This window comes from Osmerus eperlanus, chromosome 16 (genome assembly GCF_963692335.1).
Source record: "Osmerus eperlanus chromosome 16, fOsmEpe2.1, whole genome shotgun sequence".
Classification (NCBI taxonomy): Eukaryota; Metazoa; Chordata; class Actinopteri; order Osmeriformes; family Osmeridae; genus Osmerus; species Osmerus eperlanus.
The window spans coordinates 9,270,037-9,296,961 of NC_085033.1; the positions used below are offsets into that span (position 1 = coordinate 9,270,037).

The 26,925-nt window shown below is 47.3% G+C and overlaps 2 protein-coding genes across 9 annotated transcripts; one reads left to right on the plus strand and one right to left on the minus strand.

The window, feature by feature from the left end:
* Positions 1-3,022: 3,022 nt before the first annotated feature.
* itga6b (integrin, alpha 6b) lies at positions 3,023-16,154 on the plus strand. Of its 2 annotated transcripts, XM_062480921.1 has the most exons (26): positions 3,024-3,312; positions 6,879-7,003; positions 7,132-7,211; positions 7,378-7,633; positions 7,950-8,081; positions 8,851-9,064; positions 9,310-9,503; positions 9,650-9,744; positions 9,889-10,013; positions 10,101-10,190; positions 10,281-10,342; positions 10,515-10,684; positions 10,778-10,915; positions 11,048-11,163; positions 11,247-11,400; positions 11,788-11,871; positions 12,013-12,092; positions 12,176-12,253; positions 12,409-12,511; positions 12,641-12,820; positions 12,974-13,072; positions 13,200-13,310; positions 13,480-13,578; positions 13,946-14,071; positions 14,215-14,314; positions 15,006-15,146. In XM_062480921.1, exons 1-25 carry the CDS (start codon positions 3,131-3,133, stop codon positions 14,287-14,289), a joined length of 3,168 nt encoding a protein of 1,055 aa, XP_062336905.1. In that variant the 5' UTR covers positions 3,024-3,130; the 3' UTR covers positions 14,290-14,314; positions 15,006-15,146. The 2 variants fall into 2 exon arrangements, with proteins under 2 accessions (XP_062336904.1, XP_062336905.1); XM_062480920.1 differs by lacking the exon at positions 14,215-14,314 and having other exon boundaries at positions 3,023-3,312; positions 15,006-16,154.
* An 84-nt stretch (positions 16,155-16,238) lies between these two features.
* Positions 16,239-25,044, minus strand: LOC134036132 (neurabin-1-like). 7 transcript variants are annotated; one of them, XM_062480911.1, is made up of 19 exons: positions 24,713-25,044; positions 21,969-24,328; positions 21,109-21,241; positions 20,800-20,920; positions 20,611-20,715; positions 20,406-20,496; positions 20,161-20,331; positions 20,001-20,054; positions 19,382-19,482; positions 19,129-19,257; positions 18,899-18,995; positions 18,749-18,818; positions 18,533-18,663; positions 18,184-18,422; positions 18,024-18,095; positions 17,672-17,894; positions 17,495-17,599; positions 17,152-17,340; positions 16,239-16,833 (listed from the first exon to the last, which is right to left on the minus strand). In XM_062480911.1, the coding sequence occupies exons 2-19, from the start codon at positions 23,976-23,978 to the stop codon at positions 16,618-16,620; spliced, it is 4,257 nt and encodes a 1,418-aa protein (XP_062336895.1). In that variant the 5' UTR covers positions 23,979-24,328; positions 24,713-25,044; the 3' UTR covers positions 16,239-16,617. The 7 variants fall into 7 exon arrangements, with proteins under 7 accessions (XP_062336895.1, XP_062336897.1, XP_062336896.1 ...); XM_062480913.1 differs by having other exon boundaries at positions 20,161-20,298; positions 24,713-25,043; XM_062480912.1 differs by having other exon boundaries at positions 17,684-17,894; positions 24,713-25,043.
* Positions 25,045-26,925: the final 1,881 nt, after the last annotated feature.

A 26,925-nucleotide genomic window follows, 5' to 3' on the forward strand; every position in this document is an offset into this window, starting at 1 on the left:
AGGGGACAGGACCTGCCCGTGTGTGTGTAGTTCTTTATGTACACGCCAGTAGTGTTGTCTTCGTGATTTAACCATTGGAGTGTGACACATGCTAAGTAGAAGGATCAATAATCAGAATAATTAATCAATCCATTTGGAATGCAAATGAAGACAAAACAAATACCTCAGAGCGAGTTGGAAGCTTGTAGTCACAGAAGAAAAAAACAGAAGAAAAAAACGACATTGTATTTCTGTGCCCCATGACAAATGATTTGTTTAATGAATTGCATGCAGATGTCTCCGTAGACATTTCTAAAGTATCTTCATGGTTGAGAGAAACCGAGTCATGATCCCAAAAGACAGCTGGGATGTCCCCTGGGTCGAAGGCTCTTGATTGGCAGAGATATGCACAGTATGACTGCTCCAAAAATGTACATCAGCAACGCTTGAGTCAGCACTGGTGACTGCATGTCGGTGCTTAATGTCTCTGTTCTCCTTCCTGCTATCTGCTACCCACCCTTGAGGACTTATGTGAAAAAGGTTCCACATCTGTGTATACTGGAAACCAGGACTGTTTGGTTTGAAGCAAGATAAATGACACAGAGCTTATGTTGAAGTCTCTTTGTAGACTATAGTCCTATCAGAACATAATCCTCAGACCAGCCACACAGATAGGGTTGTGAAATCTCGGGTGATTGACGTTGCATGGTGACGGATTGTGCAACGTCTCTCTGTGTTAAAACATCACCCCTCAGGCTGTCTATAATAGAGAGACGCACCCTGTTCACTCACACACTATGTGCTCCAGCACACCTACTGGAACGCGAGGATACAAACGCGTGCATAATCTTGAACAGGGTGGTGGCTGGAGCAAGTCCGGGCGTGGCCTCTACTTTGTCTGTCTGAATGTGCCTGCAGGGAAAGTTTTCCCTCTCAACACACTCTGTATCTAAGGGCTCAGTCAGTACTGTTATCCAAACTGAAAAAGGCACCAGGTTTGTGCTGTGGATACTTTACACAGAATGGAGAAAAGTCCCCAGTTCCCTGTGTCTCTCTGTGGGACTGGCTGGCTGTCTAAAGAGCAGACTAATGTACCTCAATAGTCGGGTCTTCCTTGGAGACAGTACAGCTGAGTGGTTGTTTGTATGCAGACAAAGGTTGTGACCTTTTACATGTCAGGAGGATCTGGGTAAAAGGGGGGGGGGGGTGGAGGGAAGATGAAGGGAATTAGAATGAGCAGATGAGGTGGTTGAGGAGGAGGAGAGGAGAAAACTTGAGGGAAGGTTGAGAGATCTGAGTGTAAGAACAGTGACGAAGGGTTTGGAAGGAAGATTTGTGTGTGGAGGAATGTTTAACACACATACACATACTGTATATACTGTCCACACACACACACACACACACACACTAATTGTAAGGAATTTTACAGTTTGAGCCCTTTTCCAGACATGCAGCAATGATTGATGTGTGAGATGGATGTGTCTAAGGAACAGAGAAATTGGTACCACACACCCTGGCAATATGCCGTACACATATGCAGTATTTCCCAGTCTCTCCTGGAAGCATGACAAAACTCCCACTATCCTCTCTCCTTAAAAACAATTGCTTTGACTCTTGCTTCCTTCTCTGTCAAGGGGCAGCCATGGCCCATCTACCCAGCCAACAGCTAACCCTGCTATGTTACAGCTAATCTGGAACGATCAATAGAAAAAAGGGCTCGAATAATCAATGCCATTTTGTGGCCAGACAGAACAGTTTAGTGTTCCAAAGAGCACCTTGCAGACCTGAAAAAAGATTCTACTGCAAACTTCAGGTTTTTATCTGGAAAAGAAGTATTGTAATTATTTTGGCACAAATGGTTCTCAAAAGCAGCTTTCTTATTTTTAAAAGCTTTTTTCTCGTCTGTTTTAGTCCCCTCTTCCTTACTGCAGAGGAATTGGTAAATAATGATTTGTCATGTTTGCCAGTAGTAGGAACACCCAGTGGTTTAGCCTTGTGTTTCTTGGTTTATCTGTGACTCTCACAAACACTTTCCCCCCTCCCTTCCTTTCCTTTTCTCCTCACTCTCCCTTCCCCCTTCTCTCTTTCTCTCTTTTCTTTCTAAGTGCTACACAAAGACAGCGTTGTCTGCTAATGTGAGGACATGCTTTGGGTCAGTGTTTCATGGAATGTCCTAAAAAAATCTGTTTGTGACTTTACAGCAGTTTGGACTCTCACACATCTCAGAGTGGATGTGACTCACTGGAGAGACCAACAGTAAAACACTTACATCCGGTTATTAATCTATTATTCATTATGCTTGAAATAAATCTGAACCTTATTTGATGTGATGAGTAACCGGAAGGCCTTAGAGAGCTACAGATCAAGTATGTCCATTTGCTACTGTATTTCTATGAGGTCACTGGGGTGTGTAGGACTAGAGGAGTGGATGCTGACCAACAGCCATGTCTGTCTGGACATGATGGGGTTAACTGCCCAGTTCTCCTGCCCGGGACCTGGGCTGAGTCATGCTATTGTGTCTATTTCCTTGGCATCAAATAGAAGGGCATGATGTGTTTGTGTCTGTGTGTGTGTGTGTGCGGTGTCTGCATACAAAGGGCAGTTTGGTGGGCTGTAAGTGTCTAATCTCAGAGGAGAGGCGTGAAGCTGGAAGGTTTCCAGGGGTGTTTGGTGACAATGTGAATTTCTTTGACACTCTATAACATCCTTTTTTCAATATCATAACCTGAACTCGCTTTTTTATGTTCATTCCTCCATCAAGAAACACAGTTCCACAGACATCACAAACCATTTCCCCTTTTAACTAGCCCACATCCCATGGCAACACTAAGCAAGATACAGGTTTATATGTTATGTTCCCGCATTCTTATTAAAAGTAATTCGAAGGCTTTTCAAGGTGTGCCGTTGGGTTAGCCGATGACTATGCTGATGATTTTGTGCGCCCCCAGGTAAGTGGGTGGAGTGGTGTTTGAGAGACGGAGGCTGTGGGAGGGGCGCGGCACAACCTTCAAGTGGGCCATAAGCCACCCCCCAGCAGATAGAACATATCTCCCAGTAAGCGCGTGTACAGTACCAGCCCATAGTCACGGAGAAGCCGGTGGAGTCATTTACTAGAAAGTGTTAAATTAGTATAATCATTACAGTTGCCATCATGGAGTTGAGGCGGATACTGTACGTCTACTCTCTGTCATTTGTTTTTATCCTGGAATGGAGTCGATTGTCAGCATTCAACCTGGACACCGTGAATGTCATCCAAAAGACTGGAGACCCCGGGAGCCTTTTCGGGTTTTCTCTCGCAATGCACAGGCAGTTGAAGCCGGTTGATAAAAGAATGTAAGTGACATTATGAGCTCGGTGGTGTAACTCAGCATTTGTGAAGTTCTTGTTTCTGTGTAGTTTCCATGAACTTTTGTTGATTATTCTTCGTGCGCCATGTTTTTCCTTCACAGGTTAATTATTGTTAGATTTTATTATACTTGCTCAGAAGGGTGCAAGCTCGCGCACGCCTCTGCGCGTCCCTCACAGTTCAACTTAACTCACTCCAAATTGTAACCTACCTCAATTACTTAATCTTATCTGCATCCAGATGTTTTAATGCATTTCTGAAGCCCAAAATCAAGACAAATTGTATTATTGCAGTGAACTTTGCCCGTTACTGCTTGATCTGTATGGCATTGGAGTTAAACTTATTCAAGTCTAACATTTGTTGATATTGGTAATTTGTATGCCATTAATAGATCTAACACACATGTACACACAAACACACACACACACACTGGCATTTTCTGGTCCAGTTTTATACTGTGTCCAAATGAAAGACACGTGGGTATTAGCATGGGGTTTTTGTAGAAAGAATTCTAGAGTGACATGCCAGAGAAAGAGACTGAAATAAACAGTATTCAAGTAAAGCTGAAAGTGTGTGAGAGTGCCTGGTGTTACTGTAATGAGTTGAATGATGCGTGCAGTGTGTAGATAGATTGTGTGTATGTAGAGAGCACTGAGGTATCCTAAGTCTTTTGTAACTGTGTGTTAGACAGTACATTGTCTGAGGTACTAAACACAGTGGTGTGCAGTGCTGAATCCTTCCTGTGTTATGCCCAGCTCCCATGTTAACTCAATATTCTCCACCCTGCACTGCTTCACTGTGCAGATTACTTTTCATCTCACTGTTATGCAATTAACAATAAATCCTTTCTTGAGTCAGTGAGGGTTAGGGTTGGGTTTCATCTCTGTGCTTACCTTTAGGAGTGTGTGTGTCTGAAGTGTGTGTCTCGTCGTCTGTGTGTCAAAGGTTAGTCATGCCCCTGTGCCACACCCAAGGTGTGTCAATTTGAGTCTGTTCCACATCCATGCCCCACAGGTGTGTATTTGATGTACCTGCAATGGGAGAGGGAGTTGGCTACAGTGTGTTTGTGTCTGACACACACATGTGTCATGTGTGTTTGATAATATGGGTTTGGTGTGTATGAGGTTGTAAAACCGAGATTCCCTCAACTTTCCTGGGCCTCTAGTTGAGGGTTAGGGTCTAGGGCATGAGCCCAGGGCTTGAGCTAGGTGTCTCAGGGGTCAGAATTCAGAAGTGAGTGTAAGACCTTTGGAAACAAACTACACTGAATATAAACCTTTACACGACACACACAGTACTGAATGTGCACCGCCTGATCTGTTAAAGGATCGGGTAGTGAGCTAGGCCAGCCCATTTCCCTCCCTCCCTCGCTCCCCCTTCCTTCCCTCCCTCTCTGCCCTGGCCTAAGCCAGGTTAGCTCAGGTTAGACAACATCAAAGCCGAGGGAGAGAGAGAGAGAGAGTGAAAAGGAGGGGAGAGAAGTTATGGCAGAAGGAATGTGGAGAGCTATAAATCAAGGTAACATCTGTGCCTGCACTCCCCTGTTAGCCAACCACAGCAGTCTCTGGGGTTTGCGTGAGCCCTGCCTGAGAACCAGACACACCCTGGCAGTCGCAGTGTTCTGGGAGGGTTCAGAATCCGGTGACGATCCAACCACTCTGGGATGGCTCTGCAACCCATTTGGATGTGGAATCTCCAGTTGATGTGGATCTGCTGTCACCAGGCAACATGCTAGGGTGTTGAAGGCAGCCAGGGAGCTGCTGAACAAAAACAGGCCCTCAATGGGATGTGTTCCTGCTCTTCTGCGTGGTTCTGTTCGCAGTGCTGTCTCTGTGTTTGTGTGTTTCATGCCTTTGTCCCTAAAAAGACACACACGCACACACATGCACGCACACACACACACTACATGTTTGTCTTGCACCTTCCTGTACATGTGGGCAGCCTGCTGAAGCTTCCTGTACAGTTGCAGAGTGATTAGATAAACAGCGGTATCATTGTCAGAGGCCCACTGGGCTACACGGCTCTCAGTCAGACTCCAGAACAGGATCAAACAGTTAGGAGATGAATGACAAAATATAATACAATGGATCTGTTCAGCTGCTGTGTGTACGAAATGTAAGGTATGCTTAGTTCAGCCCGATAAGTATTATAAGTAATGATCAAGTGGAAAAAAAGAACTGCACTTCTTGATGTTTTTCAGAGTGCAGTATGGTGTGGCAGGGTTCCTTCCTGCTATTCTCTTGACTTCCTGTGTCTTTAAGGCTGCCGAAATATTCTCCTTACCTGAACTGGAGTCTTTCTCCAAATGAAGAACATCAAAGAAATGGTCTGGTATAAGAAAGATTACAGCGACCATGCATATTTCAATATGGTTAAGGCCATGATGAGATATTGAAGGAGGTAGATGATATCTTGTCCCTCACTCTGGTCCCATGAAGATCAGGGTGTCAGTACTGTGCAAACCCCCTATGTGGATGACAACTCCACTGATCTCTGGATCCTGTTTCTCTCTATGTCTCTCTTTGTCTTTCTCTCTGGACATGATGGAAGAGTTCAGGTCTTCTAATGCGATGATTACAGTACTCTCAACTGTAAACTGAATACATAATACTCCCCTTTGAAAACCTCATGCGCACACAGATTATTATAGATGTCTGAATAAGGTCTGTAACCAAAGTATTGTGTTTGTCTTTAATGTCATAAAACATTTCAACCGTGGGATATAGTAGGGCTTCTAACATGAACACTTGAATGGGTGAGATTCTGTGGGCTCCTCTGTCAAGTTTGTCATGTTATTAAATTAGTTATGGAAGCATAGAGTTCATCACCTGACCTTCACTGTGAATCAGTGTGATGCACAGGACTAGTAGTAGGTATATGCATGTGTTGAACACAGGGGCATTGATGGGCTTGCATGTTTAGTGCTGCTCTCTCTATAACATCCCACAATGCATCAGTTGATGCAGCTTGAAGCAGGTCAGTGATTGGCTTGTGTGACTGTGACACGCTGAGGGGAACTGTAAAGCCCTAGGAGAGCCAGGAGATGCAGGGCATCATCTCCCGTCCTCGCTTCACAGAGAGCCTGTGTGTCTGTGTTCACCAGAGTGTGAACGTCTGTGGGTTTGTAAGTGTCTTAAGTGTGTGTTAGTAGGTGTGTGTGTGTCCTGTGTGGATGTTATGTGAGTCTGAGCTCTGTTCAACCAAGCAGTTGAAAGTTTTTTTTAAACTAAGAATGGCATGGAACAGCGGCCTGTTTGACTGTGTGTGTGTGAGTATGCGTGTTTAGGCACGTCCCACTGGTCTGTGTGGTTTAACCAGCAGGAAGACCTCGGTGAGGTAGTCTGACAGTGAAGAAGGTTGATGTGGTTGATGATGTACAACAAGCCACCATGGTACAGGTTTTGGGACTAAGACTGGGACAGATCTATAAACCTACAAGGTCTAACTGGGGAATAAACTTCCTTCCTAAGCAATTGCATCTTATGTATCAGGTAGGCAATAGCACTGTGTAAGATGTTAACCCTCAGCCACTCACTGTGTGTGTGTGTTCCAGGTTGCTTGTTGGATCACCGAAGGCCAAGGCCCTAAAGGGTCAAATAGCACAGGTGACTGGAGGGCTATACAACTGTGACATCACATCCTCTTCCTCCTGCAAGAGGGTGGAGTTTGACAATACAGGTGAGCTCTCCTTTGACACCAACAGTACTTTACATGTATCAACCGTACGGCCTGTGTCCCAAGATAACTTCAATAGACATAACACCATGTTTCCTGGTCTGTGTGCGTGTGTGTTTTGGTGTGTTCAGAGGACCCTACTAAAGAAAGTAAGGAGAATCAGTGGATGGGCGTGACAGTGAACAGTCAAGGACCAGGGGGCAAGATTGTGGTAAGTGTGTGTGTGTGTATCATTTGTAAACCATACCGCCTAAAGTGTGTGTGTGTGTGTATCATTTGTAGACCATACCGCCTAAAGTGTGTGTGTGTGTGTATGTATCATTTGTAGACCATACCGCCTAAAGTGTGTGTGAACCGATCTCTGTCTTCTTCCCTAGACCTGCGCCCACCGATACGAAATCCGTCGCTTCGTGAAAACGCTCCAGGAGGCTCGTGACATCACCGGGCGCTGCTACGTGATGAGCCAGGACCTGACCTTTTCCTCATCCGAGGACAATGGGAACTGGCGCTTCTGCGAGGGGCGTGGGCGCGGCCATGAGCTGTACGGCTACTGTCAGCAGGGCATATCTGCCGCTTTCACCAAAGACTACCACTACCTCATATTTGGGGCTCCTGGAGTATACAACTGGAAAGGTATACAGGGGGGGGAGTGTGCAGGGGAATGTAACACATATGTATATGTGTGTAGGCAATAAGATTAGGGTTAGATACTAATGACTACATGACATGTAATGTGATTTTTTAAATTTTTATCGCATGGTTATCATTTGATTTCCCAATTGGATTCTTTTCCAGTCACATTGTTTTTGTAATCTGATTAGGTACATTACATTTTCCATTATTGTGTTGAGGTTTTCCTCATACTCCTGGCATTTCCATTCCATTTCATTCCATACCCTCCTTTCCTTTCTTCTCCTCTCTTCTCCTCTCCTCTCCTCTCCCCTCCCAGGTATGGTGCGTATTGAGCAGAAGAACACCACTCTATTGGAGATGGGTATCTATGACGACGGACCCTTTGAGGTGGGGGGTGAGAACAGTCAAAGTCCCGACCTTGTCCCTGTCCCGTCCAGCAGCTACCTGGGTACGTCTCCACCTTTGTCTCCTCCTCTTCCTCTCCTTCTCTCCAGCTTCATCCCTCCATCTCTGGTGCTCTGAAAGCTGATCTTGTTCAGGATTAGAGTAGGGAAGGCGATAGAAGATACTCTGCAGCTGTTCTCTGAAAATACAGCCTGCTTGATGTGTCTCTGTGTGTATTTGCAGAAGCAGTGTGTTCAGGTGTGTATCTGTGTGTGTTCAGGTGTGGTCTTCATGACCAGTGTATCCAGCTCCAGCCCTGATCAGTTTGTATACCAGTCACTACCTCCTCAGGTTTCTATGGTGACAGATGTGACACCTAATAGCTATTTAGGTTTGTTTGAGTTTACGGTTTATAACACCAATCTTAATCGTTGTTGCACGTCATCATTGGTCATACGTCACGGCACATCATCATCAGTGATACATTGGTTTGTATTGACCATCGGAGGCTCCACTTGTGTGTGTTAGTTTTTTTCCATTGTTTCAGTTGAGTTTCATGCACGTTTGAATATTGTAGGTTGATTCATGTACATCCATGATGAGTGCATCCAATATTGACAACGCAGCCTCACCTAGAGCATGTGCTCACACCAACTGTCTGTCTCACTGTCTGACATTCTGTCTGGTTGACTGACTGTTTAACTGTCTGACATTCTGTCTGGCTGACTGACTGTTTAACTGTCTGACATTCTGTCTGGCTGACTGACTAGCTGACAAACTAAACAACAGATGACAGCGAGTGATGTAAATGTACTGTATGTCTATCCCACCAGGTTTCTCTCTGGACTCAGGGAAGAGCCTAACCAAGAAAGGTCACCTGACCATTGTTGCTGGGGCCCCGAGAGCCCATCACAGTGGGTCAGTGTTGTTGCTAAAGAAAGATTCGGATGAGGGCAACATGCTGGTGCCTGAGTACTTCCTGCAGGGGGAGGGGCTAGCGTCCTCGTTTGGTTACGATCTCACCGTGGTGGACTTGAACGGAGATGGGTACGACAAAACACGCCGACGGCTGCACACACAAACGCACGACAGGCACACACAAACGCACGACAGGCACACACAAATGCACGACAGGCACACACAAACGCACGACAGGCACACACAAACGCACGACAGGCACACACAAACGCACGACAGGCACACACAAACGCACGACAGTCACACACAAACAGGAGCACAAAAACACCTATGCACTGTATTCATAGGCGTTTGTGTGTGCCTGTTGCCTCTAGTTGGGAGGACATTGTGGTGGGAGCCCCTCAGTACTTTGAGAAGGACGGAGAGGTGGGCGGAGCCGTTTATGCGTACGTCAACAAGGGAGGAGTCTGGGATAAGATAAAGCCTACCAGGATAGACGGGCCTCGGGATTCCATGTTTGGATTGGCTGTTGAAAACATTGGAGACTTAAACCAAGATGGCTTTCAGGGTGAGCAGAGAGTGTGTTACTGTGTCAGAAAAAGACCATTGGTGTGCGTCCACAATGTCTTTGTGTACAGTTATGAAGGTTATGGTTATACCATAGTTCTGAAAAGTTGACACACAGTGTTTGACGTCTGTCTATCTGTCTCACAGACATAGCTGTTGGGGCTCCCTACGACAATAACGGGAAAGGAAATGTTTATATCTACCATGGCACTGCTAATGGGATCAACACCAAGCCAACACAGGTACCAAGTCTTGACCCCTGACCCTTGACCTCAATGCTGAAATAATCTAGCTATAATGCCTCTTCGATTGTTTGAAATCATTAACATTTTACACAGTTGTGTGATTTCTGTATGTTTGTTTGTGTGTGTGTGTGCATATCCTAGATTCTGGCAGGACAGCCGAATATGAAACTGTTTGGCTACTCCCTGGCAGGGAACATGGACCTGGACTTAAACTCCTACCCAGACCTGGCTGTTGGTTCACTCTCCGACTCTGTGCTGGTCTACAGGTAAGCATAGCAACAATATGTCAACAAGTGATTTGTCTGACTCCTCCAATGTTGGACCTTAAAGTGATATTTTGTCTTTCATCTCAGGGCTCGACCAGTCGTTAACATAGAAAAGCTTGTCACAATCAAGCCAAAGGAGCTTGACCTCACTAAGAAGAACTGTGGTGACAAAATCTGGTCAGTTTGTTTGTTTGTGTGTGCTGATGTGTGATCTTGAGTGTAAAGCTACCTCAAAACCATGTGTGACCCTGAAGTTGTGTGTTTCAGTCTGGAGGTGGAGGCTTGCTTCTCCTACACAGCCAACCCCAAGACCTACAACCCTGGACTAGGTAAGACCACAGTACTTTTACACAACAACACTCAAAGTCCTTCCTTCTCAAACCTCCCATGGAAGAGGAAGTCTGTCAGGATGTCTCAGTCTTTCTCTCAACCATCCGATATCTCCCTTACTGAATGTACCTCCCTCCCTCCCTCCTTCCATCCCTTCTTCTCTCCCGCCAGTGGTGGAGTATTCCTTTACAGTGGAGGGTGAGCGGAAGAAGCAAGGTCTTCCTTCTAGAGTCACCTTCTCCACACAGTCTAATACTGACCCTGGTTATAAGTCCACCGGACAGCTCAGTCTCAGTGTCCAGGGCAAGAAGGAGTGCATCATTCAGAAACTCACTCTGCAGGTACTGGACTCTCCCATCACACCTCCCTCTCGTACCCCCCTCCTCCCATTTGCACGCCTGCATTCACCCCCGTCGTTGTCGTTTGTTCTCCAGGACAACATCAAGGACAAGCTGAGGGGAATCCCGATTGACGTTTCCGTGGAGATACAGAAGTCCAATCGGAGACGGAGGCAGAGCTCCCTCCCTCAGCTGCCGCCCATCCTGGACTCCAACACTCCCATCACCGCTGAGGTAACCCCACAGTAACCCCACACGCTCATATGGGGGGGCATACCAGCGGGTTTGACTAGGAAGTAAATGGTAGAAGGTGTTTCCATTCAATCTGGATTTCTCTGGTGTGTGTGTGTGTGTGTGTGTGTGTAGGTGAATTTCCTGAAGGAAGGCTGTGGCAGTGATAATAAGTGTCAGAGTAACTTAAAGATGGAGTACCGTTTCTGTTCTAAAGAACACAACAAAGATGTCTTCATTCCACTAGCTATGTAAGTATACCTTGCCAGTTTTTTTTTTGTGGTTAAGACAAGCAATGAGACCAAAGTTCTCATGTGTCTGTGTGTGTCTGCAGTAAGGATGGAGTTCCAGTGGTCTCCCTTAGTGACCCGAAGGATATCGCCCTAGAGATCACTGTGACCAATAAGAATGGAGATGATGCCTACGAGGCTGCTCTGATTGCCTCCTTCCCCCCCTCCCTGTCCTACTCCGCCTCCCGCTCCACTGGTGTAAGCCTTTCTCTCTTTCTCTTTTTCTCTCTCTCTCTCTCTCTCTCTCTCTCTCTCTCTCTCTCTCTCTCTCTCTCTCTCTTTCTCTTTTTCTCTCTCTCTCTCTCTCTCTCTCTCTCTCTCTCTCTCTCTCTCTTTCTCTTTTTCTCTCTCTCTCTCTCTCTCTCTCTCTCTCTCTCTCTCTCTCTCTCTCTCTCTCTCTCTCTCTCTCTCTCTCTCTCTCTCTCTCTCCTCTCACCTCTCTCTCTCTCTCTCTCTCTCTCTCTCTCTCTCTCTCTCTCTCTCTCTCTCTAACACACGAAAGCACACGCACACAATTAGGACAATTCTCTTTGTGCTAATTCAATTTTGTACTCCGCTCTGATTGGCTGTTGTTGTGGGTTGCAGGAGCGTCAGGTGTCCTGCGTTGCAAATACGAATGGCTCTCAGACGGACTGTGACCTGGGGAACCCATTCAAGAAAGACTCTGAGGTGAGAGCAAGAGCAGACAGAATTGCTGAATAAGACCAGCTCATCTGCTCCCCTTTGTCAGGAACCTCCAGAAGTCATGTTGCTCTGTCATGCTTTTAAGATACAAACTAGGACTAATCTGTGCGTGAATTGTGTGTCCAGGTGACCTTCTACATTATCCTAAGTACAGGAGGCATCTCTCTCGATGTCACAGAGCTAGAGATCGACCTGAAACTGAAAACGTGAGTACAGTAGTCCTGGTTTGTATAGCATGTGAGTTAGTTTGGGTTTGACTTTGACCTGTGCTGACCCCCTGATCCTATAGGACAAGTGAGCAGCAGAAAATGGAGATGGTCAAAGCCAAGGCCAAGGTGGAGATTGAGCTGCTGCTGTCTATCACAGGGTAAGACAGGGTTCCATGCACTGCTGGTACTTACCACACACACACACACACACACACACACACACACACACACACACACACACACACACACACACACCACTACCACCACCACCAGCAGCAGCAGTGTCAGCAGTGTGTTTGTGCTTGTGCTCCAGGCAGGCCCAGCCCTCCCAGGTATCCTTCAGTGGAGTCGTGAGAGGTGAAAGTGACATGAAGACAGAGAGTGACATCGGCAGCGCCATTAGGTTCCAGTTCAAGGTTAGTCTGATGGATTCATTTGACTCCAAATTTTCTCTGTTTATCTCCCTTCATTAGTTAGAAAAGTGTCTGCTAAATAAACACTTGACATTAATTTTTGACAATATTATCTTTGACTTTAACCAACAGGTATCCAACCTAGGGAAGCCTTTGAAATCTTTTGGCACAGCATCCCTCATCATCCAATGGCCAAAGGAGACGACCGATGGGAAGTGGCTCTTGTACCTGATGAAGGTGGACTCATCAGGTCTGGGTCAAGTCAACTGCTCTCCGCAGAAAGAGATCAACCACCTCAAAACAGTCAAAGAGGTCAGGCCTATGCTCGACTTCCCAAAGAACTATTGAAACAACAATGCTGTATATTGCCCAATGAATTGTATATAAACGAGTGGATTGGTAAACATAAGTAACTTAGGTTAACATTTATGTGTGTGTGTGTGTGTGAATCTCGGGTGTGTTTAGGAGCCAAGCACCACGATAAGGAAGAGGCGTGCCATAGAGGACACAAACCAAGAGGGATCCATAGCACTGCTGACTGACCAGAGGAAATACGCAACTCTGGTAGTCCTGCTTTCCTGCTCTCCCATCCCCATGCACGCACGCAAATGTCAAGCATATTCACCTCGGCTTCTGAAGTCAATAAGAATCTTAGGATTGATCTGAGTTCGCTCTTGCTGTCTTGTTGTAGTCGTGCGGCAGCGGTGCGACGTGTGTGGAGCTTCGCTGCCCCCTGCAGGACTTTGACAGTAATGCACACCTCACGCTCCACTCTCGCCTGTGGAACAGCACCTTCCTGGAGGTGAGCGATCAGCACCACTGCAGCTGCTTCGTAGTGCTTTTAGTTTCTCCCCCCCATGGGAACACTGCTCAGAGGTGCAGCAGATATCAAATATAGCTGTCAATAGTGTCGATATTTCAAATGCAAGTTTAAATTTGTACGTTTGATTCAACTGTAATCTATTCTACAGGAGTTTTCCAAGCTCAACTATCTGGATCTGCTGGTGAAGGCTACTCTCCATATTGAAGGCACGGCCCAGAACGTTGTCCTGAAAAACTCCGATACTCAGGTACCTTATCATAGACACCATCATGCACTGTCCAACCCTGCTTCTGGAAATCTACCCTCCTGGAGATCCTTCAGTACTCTAGTCATAACAAACAACAAATGACTCGTAAACCAGCTAATTATTAGAATCAGGTGTGCTAGATCAGGGTTGAAAGGAAAACCTATAGGACAGAACCAATTTTGATTGGACATCCCTGCTCTACATGTACTGCCTGTGTATCTATACTGTAGTTCTGTGGTGTTTCTGTGTCTGCCCACTGCTGTTTCTCATGTGGGAATAGGATTAATCAAGACAAGATGTTTCCTCATGGTTGACTGTGTTTGTCTATGTGTCCGTCTGTGTGTCCGTCTGTGTGTCCGTCCCCTAGGTGAGGCTGACGGTGTTCCCAGAGCGCCGTGCGGCCCAGCTGGGAGGCATGCCATGGTGGATCATCCTGGTGGCCATTCTGCTGGGCCTGCTCCTGCTGGGCCTGCTGGTCTTCCTGCTCTGGAAGGTAAGGAACACACACGCACACACACACAGTCTCAAGTACTTGACACTAATCTCTCATATGGGCACACACACACACACACACACACGTGTGTAACACACACACACACACACACACACACTCTCTAATGCGTTCCCTCTCCTCAGTGTGGTTTCTTCGGGAACAAAAACAAAGAGGATGTCCCCCCCTCAGACAAAGAGAAACTGACGTCAGATGCATAGAGAGAAAAAGAGACAGTCTCATTCAGTGGGTAAACCCGTCTACCGTGCCGTCCTTTCAGAGGGGGTGCTGGGACAGGGGCAGCCTAACTCTCTCATGCTGGACAGGCAATGCTTTCTTCCAATGCTTGAGTCGTGAAACTATGGACTGGGACATCTGTTGATACGGTGGCGGCTGCTGTAATGATGCTGTGAATGTGATGAGCTCACAGGTTGCTGGGTAACATGTGTGCTTGAGATCTTCTGTGCATCATGTTGCTGGGGAGTTCATATGGTCTGAATGCATGGCTGGGGAGCGGAGCTTGTTGTGGGTGATGAAGGAACAGCTTGTGAGTCTGATGAACACCTTGGGTTGGATGTTTGTGTCCTGGGGCAAGTCTGTGCCTGTGGTTGTCACAACAGCCTCTCTCTTTCACTTCCCTTTCCTGGAAAGATCCCTTCATTCCTGTCTGTAGGTACCTGTTCTGTGAGCCTGGCCACAGGCCTCACAATGATCAGACCTCCCTGCTTTCTGAATGGAGGAACGCAGAGTTCTCCTACTAGCTTTCATCTACAACCGCCTCCCTCTTATCTCTACCGTCCATTCTGTTTCTCATGTATCCTACAGTTGTGTTCGATACAAAGTCTGACAAACATTATAGTGACCACAAAAAACCCCCCACCAAGTTCAAACCAAGCTTATCTTCCTTAACCTATTTCATTTATTTTCTCTTTCACAGTGTGGCTTTTTTAAGCGTTCCAAATATGACCACAGTGTTCCCAGTTACAATGCCGTGCGGATCGCGAAGGGGGAGAGGCATGTAAAACCAGCAAAGAACAAACATGGCAGCCTGGAGAAGAAGCCCTGGATGACCAACTGGAAGGAGAACCACAGCTACTCCTAATGATCACCAACCCCTGAACCTTCCAAAAGAGTTCCAATTGAACACACCCTTTTTATGACTTTCTAAGACCCCTTATACAGTATCTGCACGGTTGGAAATTTAGAAAAAAAAATGAATGTAAAAAAAGCTTGATTAGAATACCTCTCTTTGAGGTTCAATGCTTTGTAGTTATATTTGACTTTGATAATAATCTTCAATTGGACCACTGGAAGAGTTTGAGATTCTTTTGCACAACTACTGTCAGTCAGAACTTTGGACATTGTTTTGTACCTGTGGCCTCAGTTTCTTATGGAGGTTTTTAAAGTGTTTTTGTATATTTTCCTTTTTACTGAAATGTGTGTATTTATTGTTCATGATGTATGAGTGTGCCCTGTTACTCCACTGGCCAAAGAACCCTTTAAGTAGATTATTTTCACAATGCATCTTCATAATTTTAAGGATGTTTTGCGTTTATGTTAGATTGAACGGTTCCACCACCTTCATAATCAGCCCCAAGAACAGGGCAGGCTTTAACACTTTTAAACTCATTTTATAGACTTTCAGTCTGGGTTATCTGCATGAAAAAAACTAACAGTTGCCATCCCACAATCCAGTCTTTATTAGTGACTGTCTTGATACACTCTGGATCAGCCAGATCAGCACTGACAGAATGTTGTGTTCTTGCTTCTGTTGGTTTTCATACAGAGGGGCCATGTGAGAGCAGAGCTTAGAGGGGCTGCACAGTGTTAACTCAATATCCTTCAAAGACTATTGAAAACAAGTATTCTCATCATTGACAGTTTCCTTTCCCACAGATTAACTCTGGGAAGTAAGATAGGATAGACTGAATACCAGGGCTGGAGATCCTCTCAAACAGCCCACATGCTGCACTCCGTTTGTAAATACTGAGAATAAAGTTGTCTTGAGATAGGGCGGCTGTATGAATGAAATGTTTAAAATATGAAAATATGCCACGCTTTCTTAAATAAATGTTTTTAAATACTGTGTCAAGTCATGTTCGTCATTGTATTAGCAGTTCATTCGGACATGAGGGTTGAACAGCGTGTCGCTGCAGAAAGATGAGTGACGTATAATTAAAACATTATTTATTTATACATTAAAAGCACTTACAGCTCATATGACGAACCATTGCTTGAATAAGCATGATATTCCTATTTTACAACACTAAAAAGACACAAGCATTGGTAAAGTAAAAATGCATTTCAAACTCCTGTTCCCTGCAGCGTGGACCTGATGGTGCTGAAGGGGCACATCTCGTTTGAGTCCTGGAGTGATGCAACTCTGGCTACAGCCTTGTAGGGACACACCTGGTACTAACAACCGTAGGTCCACAAAGAACCACTCTGAAGCAGAAAGCTATCTAGAAGACCACAGGTTTGGAATGTGTGTGTGTGTGCGTGCGTGTGATGACACGGAGGTCATCCATCGGATGCGTGAGGTCGGGGACTCAGCAGAGAGACTCGGTCCTGACTTTTTTACCACTGCTCTTGACTTTTTCCTCCTTCCCCCTCTTCTCTCTCTCCTTTTCCGCAGCCTCCTTCTCCTTCACCTCCCTTTCCTTCCCTTGCTTCTCCCTCTCCTTCTCTTTGTCCTCCCTCCTCTTCAGGTCTTTCAGCCTCCTCTTCAGAGCCGAGCGGTCGCTCATGCTGCACACTCCCAGAGCCTGGAGACACAGAGAGACGCATTATCATCAGCATGGCTCTTCATGCCTCACCGGCCTGTTTGTCTAATATCACAGTAACTGCTGAGACACGCCCCGTAACCAGGGAGTCAGATGGCTAAGCGGTTAGGGAATCAGGCTATTAATCAGAATGTTGCTGGTTCAATTCCTGGCCATGCCAAATTATGTTGTGTCCTTGGGCAAGGCACTTCACCCTACTTGCCTCGGGGGAATGTCCCTGTACTTACTGTAAGTCGCTCTGGATAAGAGCGTCTGCTAAATGACTAAATGTAAATGTAACCGTCTTCCAGGATAACCAACCTTGAGTTTTTCACTGTCTAGACTGAGAAGCTGTGGCCCGTCCACTCCTCTAGCGGTGAACTCGGCGGTGTATTGGTCCATGTTAATACCCATCAACCATAGACAAACTTGCGGATTGGTCCATTCCATAAGGGGGCGGTTTTGCCATTGGTTGTTGTTGTGTGCAGGGATTGGGTCATCGTCCAGAGTCTGGAGAGAGAAGGGGGATGGGGTTGTAGATGTAAGTACTTTATGCCAAACACTGTCAGGATGTCAGAGTGAGACAGACAGAAATGTCAAACTCACAACTGAGTAAGATAAGATCCAGCAGTAAAAGTACTGAAAGAGAGAGATAGAGACTCACCTCAGTGGAGGAAAAGGTGAGAGTTTGAGAGTGCCCTGAGAGAGGGAGATCAGACAGAAGCCCCACCACACCAGAACTAGAGCTGCGCAGAGGTGATCCCACACTCTGAAAAAAGTATAGACAGCCTGTCTATAACAACGTGTGTCCTGCGCGCGCGTGTGGGGGCGCTCATCTCACATCTCCACTCACGTGATCTCTGCCTCCGGTGGTCATGTACGGTAAGCTGCTGCTGGACACCGAGCGAAGCTTCTCCCTCTCCTCCCCTCTTCCTTTCTCTCGCGCCCTCTCCCTCCCTCGCTCCCCGAACCAGGGGAAGTGCAGGCAGGAGGGCATGGAGGTGTTGGAGAGGGAGGCAGACACTCCACTGCTGGTGTCATCCACCAGGTCTCCACATGAGCCCCTGGAGACAGACCAGACAGAGCAGAGGAGAAGGAAGAAGAAGAAGAAAAATAGATGAAGGGACAGAATTACACAAATGTATCAAGGGGGATAGTCTTGGTGTGTGTGTGTTTTAAGCACAGTAGCCTACGTGCTGCTCTGGGACCTTCCCGCGTTCTCCTTCTCACTCTTCCTTCGTCGGCTGAGTGACTTGCGCAGGCCACTAGGGGGCACGAGAGCAGAGTTGGTTGCGAGACGGGATGAGAGACCCTTACCTCCTCCACAACGTCTCCAGGTGGACAGGACCCTACCTGAAATCGGGAAACTTCTTCTTCGACTTCCTCGTTGCTGAGGACGAAGGGGTGATAACGTCCTGGTCGTTCTGCTGGGGGGTCAAGAGGAAGGAGGGGGTCTGGGAGGAGAGGGCTGAGAGGGAGGAGGTGCTGGAGTGGTCACTCCTACTCCCTCTAAGCCCCACCCCTCCTAGTGTGGGAACAGGAAAGGATAGGCTGTCCGGCTTCCCGTCCTCTGAGTTTTGCATTTCCCCTTCCTACAAAAGAGAGAAAGATTATTTACAAACACCGCAACCTAACAAGTTACATTTGCGAGACTGTATGTGTGTATGTGCATGTGTGTGTTGTGTGTGTGTGTGTTGCTGACCTGTCTTTTAAAACTCTCTCGGAGTTTGTCTCGAGAGGGTGGGTGCCGTTTAGCTTTCTGGGCCAGCTGAGCTCTGGCTCTGTGAGCACTGGAGTCTAGACGGCCTGTGTCTGGCACGGCAATACTCCAGTCTGGACCAAACACAGGCACGCACACCTTTAGATGGGCAGAGATGAGGCTAAGGACAGCTGACTGGGTGGCTGCACAGAGACGTACCTGTGGGCGGGGTGTCTGGTGGATGCTTGTTCCCATCGGACACGGCTTCCCCTCGCTCCAGCTGGGCTACCTGAACAGAGGAACCACACTGAGAACTTATACTGGCTATGAAGGTGCAGCTATACAAAGATCTCACACGAACACACACACCTGTCTCTGTAGTCTCTCCACTGTCTCTCGGTGTCTCTCCTCACTCTCCTCCATCTCCTGCCTAAGATCGGCCTCTCTCCTGTCGCTCTCCCGCTGTCTGCACGGGGACAGAGGGAGAGGTTGAGTTAGACATCGAACAGCTGAGAGGAAGCTCTGATGCTGGTGGGCCCTGAGGCTGCTGGAGGCCCCGGGGGTCACCCTCAGGCTGCTGGAGGCCCAGGGGGTCTCACCTGCTCTGGTATTCCCTCAGCAGCCTCTTGGCCTTGGTGTACTTCACCTCCAGGGTGTCCGCTTGGCCCTGAGCATCAGACAATCGCTGGCTCACAACCCTGCACAGAGTCTGTGCCTCCTGCCAATACCTGAGGGGGGGCGGGGCCAGTCATAAGATCATGATCATCCTCCTCCTCCTCACACAGTATCCTGTATTGCACTATATCATGACACACGGGTTGCTACATTGGTTGAATACTTATTCAAGTGTACTTGTCTAATTTCTGGGCCTTCTCCTCTCCATCCTCGGCTCTCTGCTCCAGCTCAGCCTTCTCAGTCCCCCAGGAGGCCTGTCGCTCCACCCACACCTTCACCTGGAGCACACAGGACGGCAACACGTCTACCACCAATCACAATCACCACCCACACTCTGGAAGGACTAGACACACTGGACAATCTCCCGTCTTTGCTTCCGATATGATCCTCAGTAGAGATGACCAGAAACGGAGCACAGGAACAAGGGTTTCCTTTTTCTTTCTTTTTTTTCGCTCTGACAATTGTGCAAATTTATCACAACCAAAGTAGACACTGCCCTTCCCCCGTGAGGTGTTGACAGATGTAACACAGACAGGTCTGGGTTAAGCATGCGCTCCTGAAGCATGGCTCCCAGCCCAGCCAGTTGTGTCACAGCCGTGATCACCTGACAGAGGCCAGTAGAAGGCAGGAAAGGAAGGAGGGAAGGTGATTAAGAGTTTTGGAACAGGGCCTCTATCCAAATGGCTCAGACGTTTCATGGAGAAATAAATGGGTCAGACTGTTCTATGGGGGTTGGGGGTGTGTGTGTATTAGTGTGCGTGTGTGTGTGACACCAGACTAGCTGGTGGTGACCTACCTTCTCCCTAGCTTGGCAGAGTTGGGCTGTTCTGCTTTGTAGCTTTGACTGGAGCTAGGGAGACAAAAACCAACAACACACACTAACGGTGCCACACCTGTAACTGGTGACTGCACTCAGGAATCAAAGGTTAACCATGCTTGATGGGTGGATTGCACACCTGCAGGTATCTGAGGCAGAGTTGATGGGTGTCCAGACCGGACAGCACAGACACATCCACTTCCTCCTCCTCTTCCTCCTCCTCTTTCTTCAAGATAGAAGCATCGTCCTCCTCACTTCCCTCCTCTGCTCTCCCCACCTGAGAAACAAGGTGATCTGTCCAGCACATGCACTGAAAAACACATTCATGCATCTATCTATCGAGCCAATACACACCTCTGTTCCTACCAAAACACACACACACACCTGTGTAGTCGGTCTGTCCTGCTCAAAACTTTCACTGATCAACCGTGCCACCTCACTCTCCACCCCCACCTTCTCTCGACCAATGGAGAACCTGAAAAGAACACAACGCCCAATTACGTACAGAGCAGCTAATACTGGGAACCAATCGCAATCTTGTTAAAGAAGCATTGACCAATCAGACCACTGAAAGAAATGCGGTACGTACTTGACGATGCCTGATGTGTTCTTCAGTACTGTGGCAGCAAACAGCTGAGTGACTCCTACTAAACTGATCGCATCAACCTCCACTATCTGGTCATTCACCTGGATACTGAGACACACACACACACTTATTTTTGGAACACCCACATGGGGGTTAGCCTGGCGGAAACAAACCTCCACCTGCAGGACTTACCGTCCGTCCAGGGCTGTGGGGCCTCCTTCTGTGATGGTCTTAACAAAGATCCCCAGCTTCTCCAGGCCCTGGTCAGCCCCCACACCCATACCTATGATACTGATGCCCAGCCCTTCCTCTCCTGGGGAGCATGAGAGAGAGACCGAGAGAGACAGAGAATGAGAGAGAGACCGAGAGAGACAGAGAATGAGAGAGAGAGACAGAGAACGAGAGAGAGACAAAACACACGGAAAGAGAAAAATGAGACATTGTCTCCTTCAAAGAGGAGTACGGTGTTAACGGTAAAGGCAAAGTGAGGGAAAGACAAACCCTTCTCTATCTCCACAGGGAAGACATCCATCTTGTCCACTCTCTTCTCCAGCTCGTACTCGGCCGAGGCCGAAACTGGGTCCACCTCCTCATTCCTGCGGTCGTACTCCTCATTGGAGTAGGTACTGAACACCTGACGCAAAGCAAGAAGGACAATATTTGTATGAAGCGGAAATGGTTGGAAATGAAGTTAGAGGAAAGTCTAGTCAGTATTAGGAGCGTGTGTGTGTGTGTGTGTGTGTATGCGTGCCATTCTGTTAGCAGCTGACTGAGAAGGCGTTGCCATCTGGAGCTACTGACACTACAGCCCCATGTTTATACTGGCAGATCTCATAGTGAGACTAGGCTGTGAGGAGGGACTGGAAACAGTAACGCACATGCAGACATGTGCACACAGTTCTGTTCTAGCTCATTCCCAAAGTGAGTCCCGGCGAGAAAGTAGAGTTGCACTGGTCAAACATGTCATTTTGTTTCAAAATGATAGGTTCTTTTCCAGCTCGGTCTCAAACTAAATGTTCTTCCTTCTCTCCCAAGCTTGGCAAAGAAAATATGCTACTGACTTCCTGCAGTGCACGAGGAGAAGACGGCTTATGTCAATTATGTAACCAAACATGTATGCATGCTCGTGCGCACACACACACACACACACACACACACACACACACACACACGGGAGAGGAATGTTCCTGGGTTGTTGCCTCACAGCAGCTTTGACAGAGCTGCGGTCCTGACAGGGCAGAGCGTGTGGGATCCTGTATCATATACATTAGGTTTGGGCCAACACATAACACACTGTATCTGGGAGTGTAGGGTGGCCATGTTGTTGTTGTCTCACACCGTGTGAACAGATGTTGACTTACTTTGATGGGTGCTGTGGAGAACGTGATCTTCCTCGTCTCACCGGCTTCTTCCTCTTCCTCGTCCGAGAGTTTGAGGAGACCGGGCATCTCCTTGTATTCCATAGATGGAGGTTGTCCAGGATCACAACAACATTCCTGGGCCTCTCCATGACATTCACACTCCCCGTGGCAACATTCTGCGTTCCCTGCGCCCCTTTCCCGGTCACCTACAAAGGCCTTGTTCTCGATCCCACAGAGGACAGCAGATCCCTTCTCCTCCTCGCCTCTCTCCTCTCCATTCATGGTCTCACTGCACTTTCGTTCAACTTTTTCCCTCTCCTCCACATCAGCTCCCTCCTTGAGCATGTTGACGTCTTCCCCTCCATCTACTCCCTCCTTCCTTCCACCCTCACTCCCTTCCTTGATTTGATTAAACATACTGGCCTCCTCTTCAACGTCAACCTCCTCCATCTGTCTTCTTTCATGACCTTTGTCCTCCCCGTCTTCCTCTGTCTCTCTCTGGCCTGCCTCCGTCTTGATGCACTCCTCTGTTCCTGAGCCAAGCCGTCCGTTTTCTTCCTCCATGGTTCCCTCCCCCCGTTCAGTCACCTGTTGGAACTTGTCTGGCCCCTGTTCTCTTTCCACTCCATCATGAGGCAGACCGGCAGAACACTGCTCCAGACATTCTCCAGAAGGTTCCACTGCGCAGTTCTCAACAAGACATGGTTCTCCACTTCTCTGTTCTACCAGACCAGGTTCAAATGCTGCTGTTGGTTCTACGCTGGGTTCCTCAAACACATCCTCCACAAGAAACCCCTCCTCCTCCTGTTCTCTCTGCTCCAACTGTCCCTCGTCTTCACTGGTATTCTGCTCCTCCCCCTGCCTCTCTTCTCCCTTGCAACCTTCACTCTCTTTTTCCCCATCGCTCTCTGATGACTCGTTCTTTACATTCACCAGCTCCGCCCTCACAGTACTCACCCTTGACCTTTCCCCATGGCTCAAGTCTAGGTCCAAAGTCATTTCTCCCCTACTTTCAGTTTCTTCTCCTGTGGTTGCCGATGTGTCAGACTCAGAGCAAGAGGGAGAATTTGGGTCACCAGAGGGGGTGAAAGAATGGGGGGTGATGATGTGTGCTGAACTAGGGGTGTTGGGCGAAGGGGGGGATGAGGAGTCGACATGTTTCCCTGTACGAGTGACAGGACTAATGCAGTCTTGAGACGAAGTCAGCGTGGAATCCGTTGGTGGATGGGCAGTTGGGGAGGTGTGTGTGTTAAGGAGGTCAGACGACTCTCCCATTTCCTTCTTCCCACTGGTTGCTGGTGTGTTTGACTCTTCCTCCTTCTCCGACTGCCTCACGGATGCTTCCCCATCCTCCTCTTCATCCTCCTCTTCCTCCCCCCTTCTCCCTTCCACAGACCCCCTGCTCGCCCTCACCGAGATTACTTTTGAACCTATCTCCATGACCTTCGTCTCAAACAGCTTGCGGGCCACAGAGAACTTTTGTGCAAGAGTTGCTCTGTCTATCTCTCCTATCTCCTCAGCCCGGGACATCTTCTCTGGTGTGCAAGAGTCTAGGCTGGACACGCTGGCTACACTGCTGTAGGCGGAGGGGGAGCTGGGTCCATATCTGGGTGGCAGCGGAGAGGGTAGAGACGGGAGGTGAGGAGGGTGAGGAGAGAGGAGGGGAGTGGGGGTTTTACACGTGCTTGCTCGGCCGTCTGGTTTGTGGTGCTGCTGCTGCTGGCTGTCCATTTGGAGGAAGATGTTGTCTCTGATCTTGCTACCCCTGCTGCAGTGGACCCGGCCCCCACCTCCTGTGCCGCTGATGTTCACGTGTGACATTGTGGGGTCTGATTGGTTGGAGGAAGGGGTAGGTGGGGCCACAGGAGTGTTAAGTGAAGGCTTACTCCCTGCCGCAGGTTGTGGAGTCATGGCCGACGTGTCAAGGGAGCATTTGATGGTGTGGAAGTCTGTCTTGTAGGTGTTCCTGTGAGGAGAGGCACTTCTGCCTTTACTGTCTGTCCGCATCATTTGGGGCTGGAGGCTGGTTGAGGTATAGTTGTGGCTGGTTGTATAGTAGCTGGTATAGTGGGGAGCTACCTGAAGGAAGAGCTGTGCTGGTGTAAGATCCTACAGCATAGCTGGTTGTGCTGTACAGTAGTACAGATGGAGTAGAAATGGACCACAGCTGATGTTTCAGGGTACAGCTGGATCACTGGACGTTAGCTGGTGTAGAGTTGGAATGTATCTGCTGTTGGTTTGGAGTAATCTGAGCAGAACTAAAGAATGTTCTGGATAATGCTGGAGTAGACACTGGCAATACTGGGGCTCTCCATGCAGTCAGCATGAGTTCACCATGAGTTCACACGACACCCAGTTCCCTTGAAAAGAGTAAATAAATCACAACTGTCAGACGAGGAGAACAAATTGTTGCGATGGACTCAAATGACTTTAAGCCAAAATGACGAACAAATATCCTTGTACTTATTGACCCTCGCGCTTGTATTAGTAGTGAATTAGGCTACCTTAAGTAGCATAATGTGCAGGATAAGCGTGAACTAAGCATGAGGTGTGACAAATGGAGACGCGAGACATTCGGCATGCACTCAAACCCCAGATTTACATACCGTTAAATACGGCAAATATATCATCAAATTCAACTTTTCAGTTTTGCCTCACATTTAACAGATTTAAAAACACTAATTCTTCACATAGCCTACTTGCCACCTTGCACCCTCATCAAGTATAAAGCCTAATTGAGTCACCTTGCTCATTGCACCTTCACGTTGTCCTCGTGTCAACTCTTCTGACAAAGAATCAGATGCGCACTACCGTTTAGCAAACAACGTGTTAATATCAGTCTCCGTTTCAAATGGAAGTTATTGATTAATTTACCCTCGATACAATACCAACCATCCGGATGGTGTGTCTCCGTTTCAATCTTAAAACTGGAACAGCTCTGTTCTCACAGCGCTAACAGCGGACAGATGGCGATTCATGTCACTAAATACTGGGTGTGGATTATCCCGCGGTAATCCTATGTAAACTACCTCAGTCAGTGAGAATCACAGGGGGAGAGTAACGTCTGCCCATTGGCATAATGTGGCGAATGAGGTAAAGCGTTTAAGTAGCCGTCAATACTCATAAGCCTAGATAGCCAATGGGAAAAACTGGTCACTACGCTAAAAGTTCTATGCCTGTCCAAATGTAATCATAAAAGCTTTTTGGTTAATCCCAAAACAGGAAAATAAGGGGATACCCACATGTTTATATCTGTTACAGACCAGTGCAGATTTGAGACCGTTTGGAGGGAAACACATAATACAGATTGCAAAAGTGAACCGAAGTGAGCCATAATTATCATTAATCTATCTGGATATTTATGAGCTCTATTGGCACTGTCCACCTACCTGCCTGATGCATGTCTGTTGGTCTGCTTACCGGTCTCTCTAGTCAGGTCAAGACACAGCTTGACACCATCTTGAGTATGAACTGTTGAACTTGTGGGAATCTTCATAAAACGTCACAATTAAGGTAGTCTGGTGTTGCAGAACGCAATTCTTTACTAAACAAAAAATGCATCTAAAAAAGTACCTACCTGAAACCAAATGCATTTCACTGGAGTGTTGACCTCTGTCTCTAATGGTTCACTCTCTTTTCCCGGGTGCCGAGGTGTGAGTTGGACTGTTGACTGTTAACATATTTACCAGTGAGTTGTGCTAAAGTGCAAGTCCAGAATGCGTCTTCTTACCTGAACCTGTGTGTATGGGGTCTGTCTACCTACATGTGTATATGTGTCTCTGTCATTGTCTACTTGTCTATATACAGTATATGTGTGAGCCTGTCTACCTGTGTGTGTCTATCTGTACGTGTGATGCTGGTGTGAGCAGTGTTGCAGTACCTGCCTGTGTGTAGCTGGCTGTAAGACAGAACGGAGTGGACCGAGCTGGATCATGGCAGAGTGGTTCCTCTGACCTGGTTCTGGAGCCCGTCTCTCCCTGGTGGCACTGGGACCTAGATATTATATAAATATCATCCAATCACAAAGCCACAGACTGAATGAGGCTAACCGAGAGAGCGAGGGAAGGAGAATGTGAACATCAGGAGACATAAGGGGGAGAAAGAAGAGGGAAAGTAAGTGGGTGGGGTGGGTGAACTAATTGAAAGTGGTGGGTAAAAGGGAGCACTTATCCCCCCTTCACTGCAGTACGGATGGATGGAGAAGGGAAGGATAACTGCCTTTCTTCATATTGAGCCAGCTTGAGGACTAACTCATGAAAGAGATCACATGCCATGATCTTGTTCATCATCTTGTTCAGGAGAGCCTTCACTGGCCTCAGATATTGCAAGTGTATAGTCAGGCCTTGGCGAGTGTTGATGAGTTTTCATCTTTGGAGATGAGATATTTAGCCTTATCATAGAACTGTAATCACCCAGACAAAATAAATCAGCAACAACAAATCAGCAACAACAAAAACAACCACAGAAAAAATGAACAGAAAACACTTATATTGTGCCACTCCAAACACAATACTGTAGAGTGAGCATCTTTTTTAGATATATTTGTGTAGGCCTATGTGTGTGTTTGTTTACAGTATATTTTTGTATATGTGTGTATTTGCAGAAGTGTTCTTAGCTGTGGGCTGAGTTTGGCAGACAATCGTGACCCAGATGGTGATCTATTTAGTCTACCATATTTAGAGATTCACACTCCCATCAGGGGAATCATACAGTTTATCAGCTGACCGTAAAATATCACACAGTATTTTACCACCCATTGGGTGATACATAAACAAACAACATTTTTTATTGCTTTATTGTTGTTACACGTGAACAGGTAATGGAGCAGAAATACAGTCAACTCACATTCTCTAGACTTGAGGTATTCATTGGTGAAAAGAAACAGATGTTTCTCTAATGCGGATGTAGGCTCTTCTACAATACTGCCACTTGCTGTCCACAGGTTAATACTGCAGAC